A 21,368-nucleotide genomic window follows, 5' to 3' on the forward strand; every position below is an offset into this window, starting at 1 on the left:
CAGTATGACAGATGTCAGCTATGACAACTGACAGCGCACTGAACTGTCAAAAATGGTGTTGCAATGGTATTATTGTAAAAATCGCGAAAATGACTCGTAAACGTGTAAGTTGAGTAGTGCCAGAAACATATTAACCGAAAATAATTTGTATGAAAAAACTAAACAATAATTTTGTGTATTACTTTACATTTTTTTTTCCTAGCCTATTTTGGTATCCCACTGCTGGGCAAAGGCATCCCCTCGTTTTCTCCACTCGACTCTGTCATCGGCATTTTCCCACCGTTTGGGGTAGAATGCGTCCAAGTTGTCCCGCCATCTCCTTTCGCCATGTAGGCGTCAAGACCGCTAAGCTTAAGTGGGACTGGGCTGGACATGTCTGCCGCATGCACCCAGAAAGGTGAGCCAAAATGGTTACTGAGTGGGACCCACGGAACACAATAGACGGTGCAGGCCGGAGTTTAGGCAGACTGAAAAGGATTACTTTACATACATTTGATAAATGTAGGATTGTAATTTATAATATATAAAATATATTTATACAATTTTAATCGAACTAAGTATAGTATAAGTATAACCCACAAAAATCCCGTTATAAGTTACTAGAATTATTGTAATTGACTATTGACAATTTATCCTGCATAAAAATAATCCACAAGTTAATACTTTTATTTTTGTTAATAAATTGTCATATTTGATTTTATCCACAAGTTAACCATATTTCCGTTGAATTTGCGTAATTGTTTACAAATCTGGCAACATTACGAGCATTAGCGCTGTTTCAGACATACTTAAAAACGATTGAGATAAATAATCAGAAATAAACAAATTTTAAAAATTATTAATGATATATTTGAAAAAATATAACTAAAAATATATTTATTCTTTTACAATAACGTTTGAAGTTGAATTCAATAAAAAAACCTATAATGTTTTTATTTCAACAGTGACGTCGTGATAACAGTCACGTACGTCACTTGTTCACCACTGGTTCTCAAACCCTTAGTTATTGCATTGCATTAGTGCATTGATGAGTGAGCCTACCCTAGCACTGGCTTTACTAATGACGGCAGTTTTAATAATCTTGATTCAAATTTATTTTTGCAAAACGGACCATTTTTTATTTTTTTATCGATTTTATATTTTTGACAGACTTTGATAAAAATTGGTAAGTACTTAAGTTTGAAATGCGCTTTATTCTGATCGGAATAAACACGAAATCCAAATTTAGGACAAAAATACTATCCTATTAAGTTTTCCGTAACTCAGTGGAAGCTTTTGTAGGACATACGGTGAAATTGCGCTTATGTTGTACAGAATAAGGAACTCTATTTATCCATCAAATTTTATCAGAATCAGAGAAAAATTAAAAAACACAACAAAATAAAAAATGACCCAAATAATGACAAATTTTTGTATTAGAACTTGGAGCCACGTAAATTAAAGCACTTTATTTCAGTCACAAAAGTTACATAGGTAATGCAACAATCTCATGAAAAAAACATTCTCGCAACCTCTCAGGTACTTACTTACTTACTTCAATGACCCAAAATGAGTCTTGGCCTCCAACACAAGAACACACCACTTTGATCGGTAACTCTTTCTAATTCTCAATACGAGTATATAGTTAAGTTTCATGACATAATTATACTTTTTAACCGACCGAGCGTCGTCAATGGTCTCCGTTTCAGCTTGGGCAAAAATGCTTTCGTATATATTCTCCTCTACAGATCGCATTTCTCTACGTGCGTTTTTCTAATTATGTGTATAGATTCGGTAGTTAGATAGAATTTTTCAGTCTTTGCATTTTTGGAAAATGTTCAAAACGGTAGAAAGTAGCATTTGCAACTTAAGCATTTTCTATTTTTACATTTTTTTAAACTTATGAAGCTTACAGAGCCACTAGTAAAATGGTACTTAAGTTACCTATGTCCTAAACTAGACCAAAGAGAAGGTGGGACGACGACATAAGACGGTCGCAGGAACAACTTGGGGTAGAGTGGCCATAGAAAAGCCAGAATGGAGAAGATTGGAGGAGGCCTTTGCCACCTGGCAAACGGACACACAGAAATGGAAAAAAAGCGAAATATATGAACATGAATAATGTATTGTCCGACTAAAGGCTAAAAATTAAAAATAAATGTCGTCGCATCGCATCGGAATGTCAATGATACCGGTTGCACTTAAAGTTTGAGATCCTCTGCTTATAATGTTGCCCTGGGTGAAACTTATTCAACTTGGTTATGTCAAATAATGTTTAAGTAGTACTAAACATAGTAACAAACCCCTTATTGCTGTTCGTTTATAAAAAAATAACTATTTTCATCACTAGCGAGTTTTAAAATTATTAATAAGCATCAATGGAACCTGTTTTTTACAAAATAATTTAGCAAGTATAATTATTCTGGCAATCTCGTTGTTAAGGTGTGAGTGCAAGTAGTATCGTATATCGTTATCGTGTGTGCGTAAACATTACGGCGGTGGACGTGCAAAAGTGATGTTGTGATGTGTGCGAAGTTTTATGCCGAATTTTCATAACTGCGTCGAATTTTCCAACTGAATTATTTCTTGAGCTTGTTAACGCGAGTGGACTCCTAATAGAGTAAAAACTAAGTTGTCTAAGTTCACGAAGCGTATTGAGATAATTTAGTATACGTGCGGTGCTTGGTGCGTTGCTATAAGTGGTGGTGCATTTTGTTTATTTATAGACTGTCGCAATTTGCAGACATGTAATTATTTTGGTGGCGCTAAAATGTCTCAAAGGGATACAGCAATACATCTTCTGGCCGGAGGGTGAGTTAGATACCGAGTTGATAATTCTCGATATCATTTTTTATCAATGTTGACATACCTACATACGGCGCACGGCCGAGAGTTGTGGGACATGTGGCCAATGTTATTTACATCGCAATTCTATATTGTTATGTGCGATTTTTGATTAATGATTGTCAGCATGTGACCGTGTTCAATTTGCATAACAATGTGGATATAAATAAAATAAAGAATTTTTATTTACTGTACAAATTTAGTTAGTAAACAGTCTCTTATCGAAACAGGTATGCCTTGAAACGGCAAGAAAAACGTGATTAACATGTTTCTGATAATTTTTACCTAATTCTTATTAATCTTTTAGTTTTGAAGACATACTCATAAAAATAAGTTTACAAAACTTTTCATGTTAATTCATATATTAATTATGTATTATAGTAGAAACTGGAAATCATAAAAAAATTAAGTTTATTATTTACTTTATTTTTTTTTTTTTTTTTTTTATTTAATCCTTTGCAACCCGCTTAATCCCAGCACTTAAAATTTTAGGCAAGTACTCCCATTTTTTATTCTAAATATATTTTCTATACCTACTTTTGAGTAACACAATATTGCATCATGGGATGTACCTAGATGAATGTTTCTGTATGTGTTGCTATGAGTAAGTAAAATAAAGGGGTTTAAGACAAACAAAGATTGGTCACACTTGTTTTTTTTTTTTTCATATCTATGATACCTATAGTATATTATCAAAGTCTGCTCATATGTGGTCCACTCAAATTTGAGGTCTGCTGAGTAAAAATATAAACCGAAACACATTTAAAATTGAGGTGATGTGAGGGGTAGGGGGGATTTAAATTAAACCCAGGCGCTCTATCTAATGGTCCGTTTACTACTAACTCAATAAACTGTCTCCCTATACTGCCCCACAAAATAATAATAACTTCAATTATTTAATAACACAATAGTAGGAGATCCCACATATGGTCGACCTTCACCAATCTGTCTGACGGATGAAACTATGAAAATATGTTCCAGAACATAAATAAATAGGGTTGCCTAAAGAAATATGGTCAAGGCTATTTTTAATAAATTTTAGAAAAAAAAATTTTTCGGCAAATTTCACCGATTTCTCTGACAAACAAAATAAGTTTCAATGGAAAGTATACAACTTGTACAACATAAATCAACTAGGTTGCCTATCTTTTTCCGGTCACTATTATGTGGTTGCCGTGTTTAAAGAGGTGATTTTATATTGATAATTGCACTCATCTGTCTGACGCTTGAATTATACTTCAAAATGATGGTAATTTTATTGCAAATACAATGGTATAGGGTTGCCTGCGAAAATCCGGTCACAAATAATGGTTGCCAGGCTTTTAATTAAAATATTAAGGGAAGACTTTTAGCGATAACTCATAAACGGCTTAACAGATCAAGTTTGTTCTAATTTTATTTGATTGAGTTTTTTAAGCTCTATTTTCATGATTTTTTCCATATTTTTTGGGCAGATGGTTCAAAAGTTAGAAGGAAAAAACCTTTTTTTTCTTTCTAAACGATTATTTCCGAAATGATTCACTTTATCAAAAAATGTTCTTCTAAAACCCCTATTCATTTTAAAAGACCTTTCCAACAACATCGCACACCATAGGGTTGACACGAAAAAAAAAATTCTCACGTACATTTTGTTTCTTTCGAGGCGATTATTTCCTAAAATATTCACTTTATCAAAAAATGTTTTTTTGAAGAACCCTATTTATTTTAAAACTCATCAAATGACATCTTACAACATAGGTATCAAATGGAAAAACCGGCGAAGTGCGAGTCGGACTCGCGTTTCTAGGGTTCCGTACATAAGTCCGACTCACGCTTGACTGCACATTTCTAATAGGTTTTCCTGTCATCTCCAGGTAAAGAACTATTTTGTGTATTTTTTTCAAAATTTTAGACTCAGTAGTTTCGGAGATAAGGGGGGGGGGGGGGGGGGGGGAAATGGTATTTTTTTGGCTATTATCTTAAATAACTACAAATCTATGTATTTTAAAATTATAAAAAAAACATGTGCATCTTTGGGTCACTAATTTACATATGTGTACCAAATTTCAACTTAATTGGTCCAGTAGTTTCAGAGAAAATAGGCCGTGACAGACGGACAGACAGACAGACGCACGAGTGATCCTATAAGGGTTCCGTTTTTTCCTTTTGAGGTACGGAACCCTAAAAAAGAAAAAAAAATGTATGTGACCATTTTTTCCGCTTCAACCCTAGAGTGTGACATGTCGTTGGATAGGTCTTCTGAAATAAATACGGTTTTTTAGAAAATATTTTTGATAAAGTGAATATTTTAGGAAATAATCGCCTCGAAAGAAAATGTACGTGAGGATTTTTTTTTCGTGTCAACCCCATGGTGTGGGTTGTTGTTGGAAAGGTCTTTCAAAATGAATATGGGTTTTAGAAGAACATTTTTTGATAAAGTGAATACTTTCGGAAATAATCGCTTTGAAAGAAACAAAATGTGTGTGACAATTTTTTTACCGTTTCAACCTTATAGTGTGGGGTGTCGTTGGATAGGCCTTTCAAAATAAATCGGGGTCTTTAAACAGCATTTCTTGATAAAGTGAATCATATCGGAAATAATCGTTTAGAAAGAAAAAAAAAACGTTTTTCCTTCTAACTTTTGAACCATCTGTCCAAGAAATATGGAAAAAATCATGAAAATAGTGCTTAAAAAACTCAAATAAAATTAAAACAAACTTGATCAGTTAAGCCGTTTATGAGTTATCGCTAAAAGTCTTCCCTTCTTATTTTAATTAAAAGCCTGGCAACCCTTATTTGTGACCGGATTTTCGCAGGCAACCCTATACCATTGTATATGCAATAAAATTACCATCATTTTGATGTATAATTCAAGCGTCAGACAGATGAGTGCAATTATCGATATAAAATCACCTCTTTAAACACGGCAACCACATAATAGTGACCGGAATAAGATAGGCAACCTAGTTGATTTAATTATATTATTAATAAGTTTCAATGGAAAGTGTACAAGTTGTACACTTTCCATTGAAACTTATTTCGTTCGTCAGACAAATCGGTGAAATTTGCCGTCAAAAATTTCTTAAAAATAGCCTTGACCATATTTCTTTAAGGCAACCCTATTTATTTATGTTCTGGAACATATTTTCTTTCATATTTTCATAGTTTCATCCGTCAGACAGATTGGTGAAGGTCGACCATATATGTGGGATCTCCTACTACAAATGCTACAATTAAATCAACAAATTTGTTTTTACATACATATAACAATTTCTTTATGCAAAAGTACTCCTTGGTAACAATACTAGTAATGATAATGAAACTTATGGTAATTTTGGTATAAATTAAATTGTTCTGTAATTCATATAATTCTAAACCAATATTATAAACTGAGGAACTGTTATGGTAGTTCAGTCTTGTTAGATCCTATTTCGGTAAGTACATAGTTAAAGCTGTCTTTACAATCATTTTCAATTATTATATTAAATACCTAAAAACCTTAAATACAAACTAAAATCTTACACAAAAAACACAATACATTTATTAACTAACCCTAGTGTTGCCTGAGGCATGGTTCCCAAGACACTGGCTGCATTCCCTCTTTGCAGGGCTAAGCTTAGACTTTGGGCAAAAAATGCCCCTGCCTGGAGGTCGCCAGACACTCCAATAAGTTTCTGTGAAATTTTTTTCACTAGTTTTATGGTGTCTGAATCCTATTTGATTGATTTTGGCATTCATATGTCCCTTGCCTAACCTAATATATTAATTGCATCAGTTACAAAAGTCTAATTGGCCAATACAATATTTTTTTTTGTACACTTTGAGAATAAAACAAAAAATATAAAAAACCGGCCACAATGCGTGTAGGGCCAGACATAATGGAGGGTTCCATACCTTCATGCTAAATCAAAAAGCCATACAAGCAAAAGGGTGTGCCTTTGCAGCACTTACATCCTTTTGATAGATTTCGAAGTTCTTTGGAAAAAACTCCATAATGGCTCAACAAATCGTGTTCAAAACAGTCTTTCACTAAAATATAAGTAGCTTAAATCTTAAATATAGTTTTCGAGTGTGACATACGGAAATGGCTGTGACATATGGACAGACAGACAAACATGACGAAACTATAAGGACTATGGAACCCGAAAATGAATATGACCGTCATGCTTGAACTGAACTAAACAATGTGTCGTCGCCTGTCGTCTAATCACTAATTAAGGATCTCTTACAGACAACCTTTGCTTTGGGTATCGGACAAAAACAAATGTTAAAAATAAAAATGCATGTACAGTCACCACATGGGATTGTTATGCCAGTTAGGGTTCTTGCTAAGTTGGAAATTCTATAGGGTAAGTATTGAACAACCAATTTAGCTAGGACCCTGTATGGCGCAACAATCGCGGAGCGTGATGGTACCTAGGTTAAATTAACGACTTAAATAAAAATAATAAAAATATGTTCCATTATAATTTTAAATAAATAGTAATAAATACAAAGTCTAAAATATTCATTTAATAACATATGTATACAGGGTGGAAAGGCACGACGATCCTTCCCGGAAGTATTAGGTCGTTTAAGTGATACAGAGACTATTGGTAATGGTAAGAATCGTTAATTGAGTAAAAAATAAAAATTGCAAAAATACTACTTTTTAACTGTGGTGATAACCCTATAGCATGTGCACATGACGGCTAGATTAAGGATCTCCGTCGGGAAAGCTCGGGACTTTACACTTTTTTCCGATCGTTGACAGTATCGCAATGATGTATGAATGACGCATAAATGTCAAATAAATCAAATGCATGCAAAAATATTACAAACAATTTTATTACTTTCTTAGATAATTACTTTTTTCCAATATTTAATACTATCTTCTTTTCACATACGGTGTTCAAATGTACCTCCGTGTATTACAACGCCGCCGCAGCCCGTACCCGAGTATGTCGATGCACATGCGATATAGTGTATGCTCTTCGTCATTTATCCTCCGCAGAAAGCACCAATTAGCCTTTGTCTCATTTCGTCCGCAGTTTCACATTCCGTTTGGTTTGGTACACCATATCTTTTACACAGCCCCACAAATTTAAATAGCCACGAGCATCTAACATTTTTATTTGAAGAATATGACATTCAATAAGTATAGTTCAATGAAAATTTAATTTCAAACATCAGACGTCTTGTCTATTTCCTACCACGCAAGAAGGTTTGTTAGTTTGGTATTGAAGAAGTATTTATTCTTGATTTATTCTTAGTATTTCATTTTTGCAAGTTCATTTGGTGCAACTAACACAACCTACATGTAATTTTTTATTATTTTAACCCGTGGAGCGCCCTAAACAGACACGTGTGCTGGTAACTAGTATAGGAGTTCCATACTACGGTAATTCTGGGGCGCTCCAGGGGTTAAATAGTTTCCAATCATTCGAAAATAATTTTGTGAAACGTGTTAAGAAACTAAAACCTTTTTATCAGTCAAGGAAACCAGAGATATTTATAAGACGATTGCGTACTTTTGAGTGGTTGTCAATGTCACCATTTGAACTGTCGTTGTAAACAATGTTGTGGTTAGTATTATTAATATTAAGGAATAACATAACTATTTCATTCAAGTATTGAACAAGTGGAACCACTAAGAAAGCGAAAATCCTGCAATGATTCTTACCGTGCTGTAAGCAGACCTAAAAATGGTTAGATGGCAACAAATTAGCATAATTTCCTGTCGAATACTGATTGTTTACAAGTAAGTTCATTGACCCTGTCACCTGTTAGGGTTAGAACAAAGTAGTTTTTTGCGTGGATGTTTAAAAGGTCATAATTTAGAAACGGTTGCCCATATTAACATAGTTTCTATGGAGAAAATATAGAGCTTAGGCTAAACTATCTCCCATTTCCGGAAAGGATCGTCGTGCCTTTCCACCCTGTATAAAATAACATAAAAAAACTCTGAATAATGTTCAATTTGTTTTTTGTATGTATCATAATCATAATCATAATCATAAATCTTTATTTGCAATAGATATAGTATTTTACAGATCTTAAGCTAATACAGATATACAGGTCCATATATCTAGACTTAAATAAGTCATGCAAATCTTACTTTTTTACTCGCTAAAATAACCTAGATGTTAAGTACTTACATTATTAAAATATTCAGTGGTACTATAAAAACATTTGTTAACCAGCCAAGTAAATAATTTGTACCTTAATTTTTTGAGGGGTAGTTCTCTTAATTGCTCTGGTAAATGATTAAAATGTATATATTTAAATGGTTAAAATAAACTCCATTCCAGAGTGGCCGGAACAGCGGGAGCGGTGGTGACATGTCCACTAGAGGTAGTCAAGACCAGACTACAGTCGTCCAAAGGTGTTGGGGTGCCGCCGACGCAGCCCCCGCCATCCGACAGCAATGCGGCAAAGGCGAAGAGAGGCTGCTCTAAGATTCCTAAGCATCAGGTAAGCTCTAAGGCCCACCTACCTATGCTTAGTCTAAAAAATCAAATATTGAAGTTGCTTGTGATTGCGACGAGTGATAGAAAAAACGAATTTCGACCTTCGATTTTTAAAAGACAATAATAAAGAATAATACATATACCCATATAGGGATTCATTATTAAAACACGAATTTTTAGTACACGAATAAGTTTTAGTTTTATTTTACATTTTTTATGTAAACATTTTACTATGAATAAAGGGTTTTTTTATTTAACGAAGAATAACGTTAAAGAACATTTTATTCGGGCAAAATAGTTAACAATGAAGCTTAGCAAAAAACCGACATATATTTGTATGACCTGTACCAACTGTTATATTTTAAAACAATGTAAACAAACCACAATTAGGTATTTTATTGGGCAAGAAAATATGAATTTTTCAAGTCAATTAATTTAACTCGATGTGTCAAAACTTACAGAAGTTTTACTGCGATATATTACTTACTTAACGTAACAACGAAGCTGCTATAATCGTGCTATTTTGTTAAAATAAATATATCGAGATGATTGGATTAATCAATAGTAATTTAGTTTTATAATATTTGCTATTACTTCGCCCTAGTAAAGAACCTAAAACGAGATCGAATATCCATTTGCGAGTAGATGAAATGTGGATGAAATCATTACACGATTAAATGAAATTGGTTAAAGGCAGAACGATGACGTACAGATCCAGGCAGTTTTTTATTTGGTTGGTTAACTGATAAATGTTTCAAGTACCCGAAAATGTAAAAACACATTGTTTACATTTATTTAACTACTCTATAAAACAAACAGAATCTGTAAAACAGAAAAATAATGTATAATTTTAAAGATGATTTCCTTATGATTCCGCATAAGTAGGTATAAAATGCTTCAATAAAATCATATCTGTCTGATTCCGTTTACAATCAAGATTAACCTAAATCATAATAACAAATAGGTACCTATAGTGTTAGAAAATTATCGCAATGGCAATGATTCGTTTATTTAACATTTTTATAGCTAGGCGACTCGTCTCAACCCAACCAGCATAAGGGTCACCTAAACACCAACACGTTATCAGAGATCAAACTTATACTAGACTAGTTACTTATAAAAATATAACATACTCGTATCCTTCAATACTGAAGTCACGTGCAGGCACATTTTAAAGGCTGATATGTAAGTTTCGTTATTTTTCTTATCGTTATTTATTTTTAACTGTTGTTTGGAGATAAACATGCGACAGAAATAGGTTTTCTATCACATTAAAAATATGATTAGCACAACTGTCCATTAGTGGACCTTATGCCTCTCGTAATAAGGTCCACCGATGGACAGTTATAGTGTGGGCGATAGTACTACGAAATTTGTACGGTAAATGATGTTTGTCAAAGATATGACTTTGCTAATCCGCGAAATAATACCGTGCTAGCAATGATTGACTAGCATGTTACTACTTCGCGGATAAGCAAAGTACAGCTTGGCAAAAAAGAGTAGAAATTAAAAAGTGGCAAGACTGTAGTGTCGTCTCGTTTTCTTATATATATTGGTTTGAAAGGGACGACACAGTGTTGCCACTTTTTAATTTTTTACTCTTTTTTGCCAAGCTGTAATATTTTAATTAAGGCTAAAAATAGTGTTGTGATTTAAAGTAATTACACTACATGTGTAGTTTATCAAATTATCTTTATCCTGTTTGTTGCTTTTATTTAACGACTCTACATCAGTTATTAAAGATAATGAGAGCTATAAATAGCACATAATTGAAGATGTTGCATGTTTATGCATGCAAACATGTCAACTGGAAACATAACATGATAATAGAGATTAATGTGTAATCCGTGTATCAAGTGGGTATTATCTATTGTAACAAGTATTAAGTAACAATTAGTCTCACTGAAATTGAAGCAATGCCTGTCATTGCCTGTGGTTTCGATGCACTATTGTAACAGCAATTGTGTTGTGCAGGATCATTAACGTAACAAGTATGAACAGTTGTTGAACACTTCTATCATGCAAAAATAGGAGACAAGCCAGATAAACTTTTCGGCTGCGTCCATATTATCGATCCCTTTATTTTTTTAAAGATCTCACTCGCGCATGTGATACTGCTGCAAAATGGGTGGCAGGGTCGCCATGTGTGGAATTGTCAATCCTAGTTTGTTGTCAACTAAATTTCCGAACGATGACTTTTATTTATTTTTAAAATAAAAAGAATTATGTACATTATAAACTGAAATACATGTCATATACTAAAGAAGAAGTGGCAAAGGCCTCGAGTAGCGGTCCGGATTAACCAGCGTTTTCAGTTTACGCGGCTAATGCCCTGGTCCTCTAGGCCTCTAGGGTACCCTGTTACATAAATATAATTATTTAATAGATTAATTTGATTTGTTCCCAAACTTGTGTAGAGAAATACAGTCAAGAATGTACTTTTGAAATCTATCGGCTACTTTATTTTAGGATACCTATTTCTGTATAAAAGTCCTACTTTCTTTAACATTCTATCCCGTAACTTACCTAACTAATAATTGAAACTCGATGAGTATTTATGACTCATACGTCCTTGGCAGTCTATTTATAATTTTACCCGTTTACTAGACTTGTATGACAGGGTTTGGTAAACAATGCAATCGGTGCAAGCACACATACCTGGGCACCCACACATACATCATGACCGCGATTTGAAGTAAACAGAGCTAACGACATTCAATGGATGTGGAGTAGTATACCTTGTATGTGACATGAGCATGACATACAAGTTCACTGCAATATGATTTATTGATAAAACAAGGATGAAACGCCAAAATAAATTCTTCCGTCCACAAATAAAATACCATTAAAGAAGTGGTTCCCTTATGTCTTTGAACTATGTCCTGGTGGTCCATGAAGTGAGCCACCTAAAGTCCGCGAGCTTTTAATAAGAACACCATCTTTTGTTGACGTAAATCAGTGGTCTTTCAGTTTGAGTAAGATGGAATTGAGACAATTGCCATTTGCCAGCCTATACTGCAAAGCGTAATTCAAGACCAAAAAAAGTAAGAAAATGTTGCCACTTTTTACTAGCGCGTCTTGTATTTGTGTAAAAACCGGGCAAGTGCGAGTCGGACTCGCGCACGAAGGGTTCCGTACCATAATAAAAAAAACGGAAAAAAAATGCAAAAAAAAACGGTCACCCATCCAAGTACTGACCACGCCCGACGTTGCTTAACTTTGGTCAAAAAAACCGGGCAAGTGCGAGTCGGACTCGCGCACGAAGGGTTCCGTACCATAATGCAAAAAAAAAACGAAAAAAAAAAACGGTCACCCATCCAAGTACTGACCACTCCCGACGTTGCTTAACTTTGGTCAAAAATCACGTTTGTTGTTTGGGAGCCCCATTTAAAGCTTTATTTTATTCTGTTTTTAGTATTTGTTGTTATAGCGGCAACAGAAATACATCATCTGTGAAAATTTCAACTGTCTAGCTATCACGGTTCGTGAGATACAGCCTGGTGACAGACGGACGGACGGACGGACGGACAGCGGAGTCTTAGTAATAGGGTCCCGTTTTACCCTTTGGGTACGGAACCCTAAAAAAGTAAGAAAATGTTGCCACTTTTTACTAGCGCGTCTTGTATTTATGTAAAAAATAAGTAAATAAAAGTACTTTTTTAAATCGTAGGAGTAAAATTACTAATAAATAAATAATCTTTTCGTGATTATTTATCAAAAGGAATTTACTATTTTACAAACAAATTATTGCAGCGGCAACATTGTCTTACTTTTTTTGATCTTGAATTACGTTTTGCAGTTTAGCTGAAGTACTTTTTCTTTGGATAGTCGTTAACTTACACTACTGAAAGGGTCGAGTGGGTAAGTACCAATGCGGTATAGGATGGACACTCTCGGTTTGAAAAGATCCAAGCTACACTATGGCTGGGAATATATTAAATAGTAGGAAGTGAGGTTCACTTCAATTTACCGGTAGGCCTATTTACATGCTTCATATATTTCAGGCCCTTTCTGCTTACTCGAACCCCGCCAAGTGGGTCATTGATTACAGACACTACCGACAGACAACTAAAGCTTCTAAAAATGTAATATACAATGCCATCTCTTTTTAACTCACTTAAAATCAAGGAGAAATCGAGCTGGTGACCTGAACGCAGCGGTTGGCTTTGGTCCAAACGCGAGTAAACACGCCAACAAATATTGATTTGTTCTATAGACTTGCTTATGCTTTTACAGTTTTACTATACCCATTATGTACACGCAGATTCGACATTCAACTGTTATTTATTACGATGAAATCAATAAATTAATTAGGTATGTAACTTGATGATGCGATTAATTTATGCCAAAGACAATGTTATGCAACTGTTCACTGGGCCAACGACCCTAATCGTCGTGTGGAACGCGGTGTCCTTTTTACGATACTACACTGTTGTTTGTTTTATTATCATCAATAATAACAGGATAATACCACTGATAATAGTATTTTTATATGCATATTATGCGCTCTATTTTTTAATAGTGAAACACATTTATCGCTGCACTTTTATTACTTCAATGCCTTTTTTTTATTGGTGTTATCAACTACCAACTACTAATCGAGGCGATATAGACAACTACTTGGGTAAGCTCAATGGTTTCGTTGGGGATTGTTTCAGGGTTATTATCTGGTTAAATTACTTACTTACTTGGTTGGCGCGTGGCGCGATGACCCAAAATGAGTCTTGGCCTCCAACACAAGAGCACGCCACTTTGCTCGGTCCGGAGCGGTATCTTGTCAGCTTTCGCCGACGCCGAGCTCACGGAGATCTGCCTCCACTCTATTAGGATATTTAGGATGACCAACTTAGATATTATAAATATTTTTTTATAATTGGTTACCTAATATAAACGTTAAATTGTGCAAAAAGATAACGAAAGTATGTTGTTGTTAGGATACCTAATTTAGCTACAAAGTTGTTTTTTGGATAAGTATCCAAACTTGATTTGTTATTATTTAAAATCGAAACTATGGAATAAAATTTCAGTTCAGGACTAACTATTTAAACATCGGTTGTATGATTTAGTCTTACTTTAGTAATAATAAGGCACTGAGTCACATGGGGTGCTTGGACGGACGGAACGGAAGCGAGTAGCATAGCAACTCCACGTGCGTATGATGAAATGGGACTGAAATTGAAATAAAGATGGTGAAATTATTCAAATCGCTTTTATCCTTTGGGTAGTCTTCCAAGAGGGGACAGCGATATAGTACGAATTAAATATTCTTAATATCTATAAAATTTCTTGCATAATGCAATGCATATATGTATATCGCTCGAATAGAGGCAAATAGACGAACGAACAAATATGTGCTTGTGGCTGGCTGGGCCCGGGCCGTAACAAAAATGTCAATCGTATTATCGAATCGAGGTAAAAATGTATTAGGATGACAGATATAATTAAAAGCGACGTGATTATTTCTGCTTGGCTCCGCCTGGTCGGGGATACCTATTGGATACAAATATGCCGAATATTATGCAACCAATGTATTCATAATAACGCTAGGATGAGATATTGCTGTGTTCCTGATTCGTGTTCCAGAATGTTTTACGTAGTTCTTACGTTTTATTTACTAAGGTTAGCAACGAAATCTTATTTTGCCGTTGCGTAGGAGTGCCTAATAGAAAAAACAAATGACAAACCAGAAGCGATTCTTAAAAATAATAAAGTATTAATGACCTATTCAAAGGAATTAGATTGCATTTTTAATTTTTTTAGGGTCTCACTTATTTTTACCGGATTAGATTAGACTTGGTCGATTGGACTGATGTTTTACCTATACCGACTTTTATTTATCATTTATCATCTCTGATTTAATTGATTAAGATATAATTTCTCAATTTCTAATATACACTTGGCATTGGATCCACTGACGTCAGTATCCGATTGTAAACACAACATATACCTATGTCTACGCTATGCACTGTAATGTGTTCAATAATTGAAAATTGTGAAGCCGATAGCCGATCAACAGATCATACAAACAATACTCGTAGTGTTCTCAAATGAAACTGTCGGAAGACTCGGAAGTCAAGACAACATTGTAACCTCACTGGCAAAATGCTACGATGCAATTTTTTTTAAATACCAGTTTCGCAACATTTCGGCCAGTTCGTTGTACTAGTCGTCCTTATTTTTCGAACGGAAAACCGGAAGGTCACATAACATCTATAGTAACATTATGTGCATGGTGGCGAGCCTCTGACGAGCCTCTTTTGCGTCGTATTCACAACCAATATCAATAGAGTTGTTACCAATAGGTTAGGTATTGTTGCGCAACTGCTTGCAGATAAACGGTGACCTTCTGCAATGTCAGAGACACGCTAACGGATTACCAAGGTCAATTTAATAGGAGATTTATAATTGTTTACTATCTTTAGAGAGTTATTTTTAGAGTATGGGTTGCCCATAAGCGAATCGCGCTGCTGTAACGTAATGTTCAAAGTCCGTTTCAGTTCTCTGTAAATTAGAACAGCGGATACAAACTTCTTTAAGTGTCTATACTTCTCTAGTTAATCGATAATCATGCTGTTTTCATTACTACGATTAAGATCATCCTTACCTTGGTTTAATGTTATGTCTAGTAGGTATAACAAAAGGCAATTATTCAAGTTCTTTCACATAGAGATTTATATTAGCTTCTTCGTAAAATAATCAGCTGAGTAATTGAAAGGAAACCTTTCGCACAACTAATTTGCATCTACATATTTGTAAAATTTTCCTATGTTCAGAAATAACTCTTATCTTTGCCGTTTAAGATGCATTATCCCATTGACTTGAGCAGTTCAACGCATATATTCAATATACTCTATGGTTCAACGCGCTGATTTTCTCAAGTCAACATTCTATTTTCATAAGGCTTCAGTCACTTCAGTGTTTACTCTTTTGCATTTTCTTGTTATTTTCCATGACTTTGATGAATGAACATTAAGTATCAACGCTCAATCACTTAGAATAAGTGAATCATTAAAGCAAATTATGACTATAGCCACTTGTAAAATAAAATATGTGACGTCCCACGGTCAAAGGTACCTTATGGCGGGTATGGAGTTATGCATACCCCAGTAATCTACAATAAATAAGCTATCGATAACACAAAAGATCAACCTTCTAGGTTGCGTAGTTACAGAGATATGATTTTTTGAAAATAATGTTGTGAAATGAGCAACTTTACGATAGAGAAGTTTTAAGTTTAGCCGCCTAAAAAACTATGTTCCTGAAGTAAGTTACATAGTTGACTACAAATAATAATGCCTTATATATCTGAGATTAAAAAAATATTGCGACTTGTTCTGTAATGCAAATAGAAACTTTTGATATCGACTGATTTATGTGTATACTAACCAATCTCTTGAAAATAAAGTTTTATTTCATTTTCACGATTGATTGCAATGAGCTCTCAAGATTTAAATTTTATCTATTAGAAAACGACACTGACAGACAGTTTAAGCAAAAAACAATACCGATTTAGAGGTGAAAATGTATTTTCTGACTTTTTCATATAAAATCACAAAATTGAATATTTTTACTTTTAATGTGACACACAATCAATTTTTCTGAGCACATATGAAAGAAATTCTGTCATTCAAATGAAATAAATCCTAAAACCCCAACTAAATACTATATTTAACCCCTTATGCCACTTTAAACTTACATAACAATAACAGTATTTGCTCCATACATTTACGAAAAGGTACCTTATGGAAATAAATCTAATAATACATCACTACAAAATATCAATCATATTATAGTTTATCTTTTATGAATAGAAAATATTTATTTACATTAAACTGCCCCCAATTTAATTAGTTCTTCGTCATAATAATCTTAAAAAAGACCAATAATTTGTATGTAATGAAAAGGTACCTTGTGGTCAAGTTACATGATGAGGCATGATGATGATGGAACAGTTAGGATAAACTAATAATATTTTGGGGTTAAGATGGTATAAATCGTCTATTTCTTATCAATAATATATTTCGGTTGCTATTGAAGATAAGCGGCATTGAGGTTCAATGACCTCAGATATTCCATAAGGTATTGGCATTTTTCAGCAAACCAATGGCTGATTTACTGCATGCGACCAAACCAAATGAAGATTATTCTAGTTAAGAAAGACTTGACGAGAGTAACTTTGGTATAATAGCAGTCTACTTGGATTTGTGATGTCGGTCTATGTACGGTTATAATATTTGCGAGGCGCCCCAACCAGAACTGAAATTATCAAATTAGTTTTGCAGAATGCTAATATAGTTCTCTACCAAACTTCTTTTCCCGTATTGACTAGTTTTTTTGGGAATTTTCAATCTTTTTTCATAAGGTACCTTTTCTACTAAACTCTGAGACGACATTACTAGGCTTATAACTAACTTATAACAAAAATAAAAACAGGTAAACAAACGTTAGGCATTAAGGTTTCAGATCACACAATAAAAAAAAAATGAGCATTTTTTCACCTCTTTACAAAACATTTAATATCTCCGAAACTAGAAACCCTCATAAGGTACCTTTTCCCGTGGAACGTCACATATTATGTTCAGTTCGCCTGGCGTATGGATGGCTTTATCCACGACGTTTATCCACGTGATAAAATAACTGTCACTTTTTAAAACCGAGGGATAGAAAGTGAGTAGTGACGGATACCATTTTATCACGCTGTCACGTAGACAAGAACGACCATCATATCCGTGCAGATTCATCATTATCATATTTTTGTTGTCAAAATACTTAGTACATAGTAGGTTTTGAAGGATACTTAGTTGCGATACAAATAGATATTACATTAGTATCTCAAATTTGTTTAATAAATTAACTACGGGATTATACTGCAAACGAGTTCAGAAATAAAACGGCGTGAACGTGATTAAAAATGGAGATTCCATAGAATCTAGCTGACATAAGATTTTTAAATGATACCTACACAGTAAAATATGTTTTACCTACTTAAAACTTCTTATTTCCTGAGGTACCATGTATATTTTAAATGTTTTAAAACCTCTTTAAAAAATTTTTTCAGTTGTTTTCTATAACAAAATCTTTTAATTAAAATAACAAAACTTATACAAACTATTATTAAAATTAAGTATATACTAAATAAATTAAAACTAAAACTAATAAAATAAATAAATAAAACTTACCCACCTACCTCAGGTCCCCCAGATCTGTCCCCTGCGGAAGGGTGCCCATAAGGCTGGCTACATTCCCACGCTGAATAGCTATGCCTATTCTTTGGCCAAGGAATTAGCTAGTTTGTTAGTGCACGACACCTTGCACTTTGTGACTATGCGCTGAAACTTGGCACAGTTGATTCTTAGCTGGTCATGAGCAGATACAGACCGGGAGACCTCGAGAGCCACGTCTCATTTAGTGGGGGGGAGGGGGGGAAGTTCGACGCCGCCGCGCTTCACTTGGAGCAACATTTCTCTAAAACTATACCTATTAGGGAATGTAATATATCATTTTCGGATAAATTAAGGATGAGGAATCTAGTTTTGGAATAAAAACAATGCACTTTCTAACAAAAAAAAAGCATAAAGTAGAAAAGACTAAAAAACGTATTTTTGATTTTTTCATAATTACCAATTTTTTTTAAAGTATAGCAGGAATCTGAAAACAAAAAATACAGTCGTAAAGCTACACTTATTACGTTTAAGAAAATATATAGTTTAATATACAAAACTGGGAGATAAAAAATAATATTAAGCGTGGGCCAGAGTGATCTCAATACATAATATTATGAATGTGGGAAAGTTACTTATAATTTGTTCTACAATCGTTTATTTTTTAATAATTTCGTAAATAACTCGTAAACGGTAGCCCACAGCAAAAAAATATCTTTTACGTAAATAATCTGTTTAAAATTTCTTATAAAATAAGTGCTCCTTTTTTTCGCTAAGGTCAATATTAAAAAAAATATTGAAGGGAGAAAATAAATACTAAGGTCCTCTTTTTTAGTCATTCGTAAATAACTCGTAAAGGATGTCCAATAGCAAAAAATATTTTAACACAAGAATAATTAGCATAAAATTTCCTACAAAAAAGGTTATTCAAACTTTTTCGCTAGGATCAATATTTAAAAAGGGGACCTTAGAATTTATTTTCTCTCTTTAATATCGTTTTTAATATTGATCCTAGCGAAAAAGTTCGAATGACCTTTTTTGTAGGAAATTTTATGTAAATTATTCATGTACTAAAAATTGTTTTGCTATTGGCCTTCGTTTACGAGTTATTTACGAATGACTAAAAAAGGGGACCTAAGTATTTATTTTCTCCCTTCAATATTTTTTTTAATATTGATGGTACCGAAAAACAGTAGTTTTATAAGAAATCTGAAACAGATTATTTACGTAAAAGATATTTTTTTGCTGTGGGCTACCGTTTACGAGTTATTTACGAAAAACAAGAAAAATAAACGATTGTAGAACAAATTATAAGTAACTTTCCCACATTCATCATATTTTGTATTGAGATCACTCTGACCCACGCTTAATATTATTTTTTATCTCCCATTTATCAACAGTTTTGTATATTAAACTATATATTTTCTTAAACGTAATAAGTGTAGCTTTACGACTGTATTTTTTGTTTTCAGATTCCTGCTATACTTTAAAAAAAAATTGGTAATTATGAAAAAATCAAAAATACGTTTTTTAGTCTTTTCTACTTTATGCTTTTTTTTTATTAGAAAGTGCATTGTTTTTGTTCCAAAACTAGATTCCTCATCCTTAATTTATCCGAAAATGATATATTACATTCCCTAATAGGTATAGTTTTAGAGAAATGTTGCTCCAAGTGAAGCGCGGCGGCGTCGAACTTCCCCCCCTCCCCCCCACTAAATGAGACGTGGCTCTCGAGGTCTCCCGGTCTGTATCTGCTCAAGACCAGCTAAGAATCAACTGTGCCAAGTTTCAGCGCATAGTCTCAAAGTGCAAGGTCCCCATACAACGGTGTACAGTAACAAAGCAGCTAAATGAGCCAGCCCTAGGGTCACCCGTGGTTTCCAATAGTCTTTTTTTAGGCCCTTAAAAAGATTGTGAGCGTCACGACACCTCTTTAATAGACATTTTCGAGCACATCTCTGCGTAAACATATTTTTGTTTTGTGCATTTTGTTTTTAATTAGAATTCATGTATACGTATTATACTTTTTATAGACTTGTTATTTACTGTGTATTTTTAATACTAAAATATGGCTATTATAGTGCCAACTGTTGGATAAATGTATTAATCCCTATAGCCAACAATGTGACTAACAGCTTTGCAACGAAAGTTGGCTGCAGCTTCATAATTTGAAGTCGCTCGTTTGTTTTGGTTATCTATTTAACTTAGATATACGATAAATACTATATTGTGTGACGAACATTAACGCGCAGGTTGAGTCGTATATACCTAAATAAGTATACCAAATGGTCTCTATGATCATATTGCCACATCTTTCACTCTTAGATGGTCTAAAGGCGCGCACTTGTCGGACGCTGGACGCCCCGGGCCTCCGGCCCTCCGGGGAGGCCGCGGAGCCCAACTTTAGGCCTTCGCAAGGTTTTGAAACTCGCAAGAAGTGTTTAGTTTAGTGCTAATACCGCTTAAACTTGTCAATGGTCACTACCTCAGTCGACAACTTGCTTGCTTGCTTGATTCAGTGGTTTGCGACTACTGGACTGATGCCTATCGCAGCGATCTCTCTTTATTTTATGGCCCTACGTGCTCATTGATTTTGGCTTTACAATAGTTAAAAGTATACTGTCCCTGTTTGTCGTCTGGCTGTAAAGTATTCTTCCATCATTGCCGCTTTGGCCATAAAGAAACGAGACGTATAACGTTCCTTGCATAACACATAAATATTGCGGTGTTCTTTAAGTTGTCAACTTTATGTAGTCACATTTCATTCAATTTTACATTTATGTCATTGTTGACAATGATGAAAGTGACATTGTACATTCAAGACCAATGAAAATGGTTCACTTTTTTACAAAACTCGATAGAAGTACACGGTCTTCATTGTCCCTCAGTGTACCTAGTATTATTTGCTATTCGAATCAACATAGTCACGACATGTTTAAATTGTGTTGTGTATATT

General features: G+C 34.1%; 1 protein-coding gene across 2 annotated transcripts in view; it reads left to right on the forward strand.

Moving 5' to 3' along the window:
* Window positions 1–2,455: 2,455 nt before the first annotated feature.
* LOC134797545 (mitochondrial carrier protein Rim2) overlaps window positions 2,456–21,368 on the forward strand; it is a 33,607-nt gene continuing 14,694 nt past the window's right edge. Inside the window, exons 1-2 of one of the 2 annotated variants that reach the window (XM_063769830.1) lie at window positions 2,456–2,790; window positions 9,093–9,255. In XM_063769830.1, the coding sequence (XP_063625900.1) occupies window positions 2,750–2,790; window positions 9,093–9,255 (204 nt within the window). In that variant the 5' untranslated portion in view covers window positions 2,456–2,749. The remainder of the gene's footprint in view (window positions 2,791–9,092; window positions 9,256–21,368) is intronic. The other variant, XM_063769829.1, reaches the window with a different exon arrangement.

Source organism: Cydia splendana, chromosome 15 (genome assembly GCF_910591565.1).
Source record: "Cydia splendana chromosome 15, ilCydSple1.2, whole genome shotgun sequence".
Taxonomy (NCBI): Eukaryota; Metazoa; Arthropoda; class Insecta; order Lepidoptera; family Tortricidae; genus Cydia; species Cydia splendana.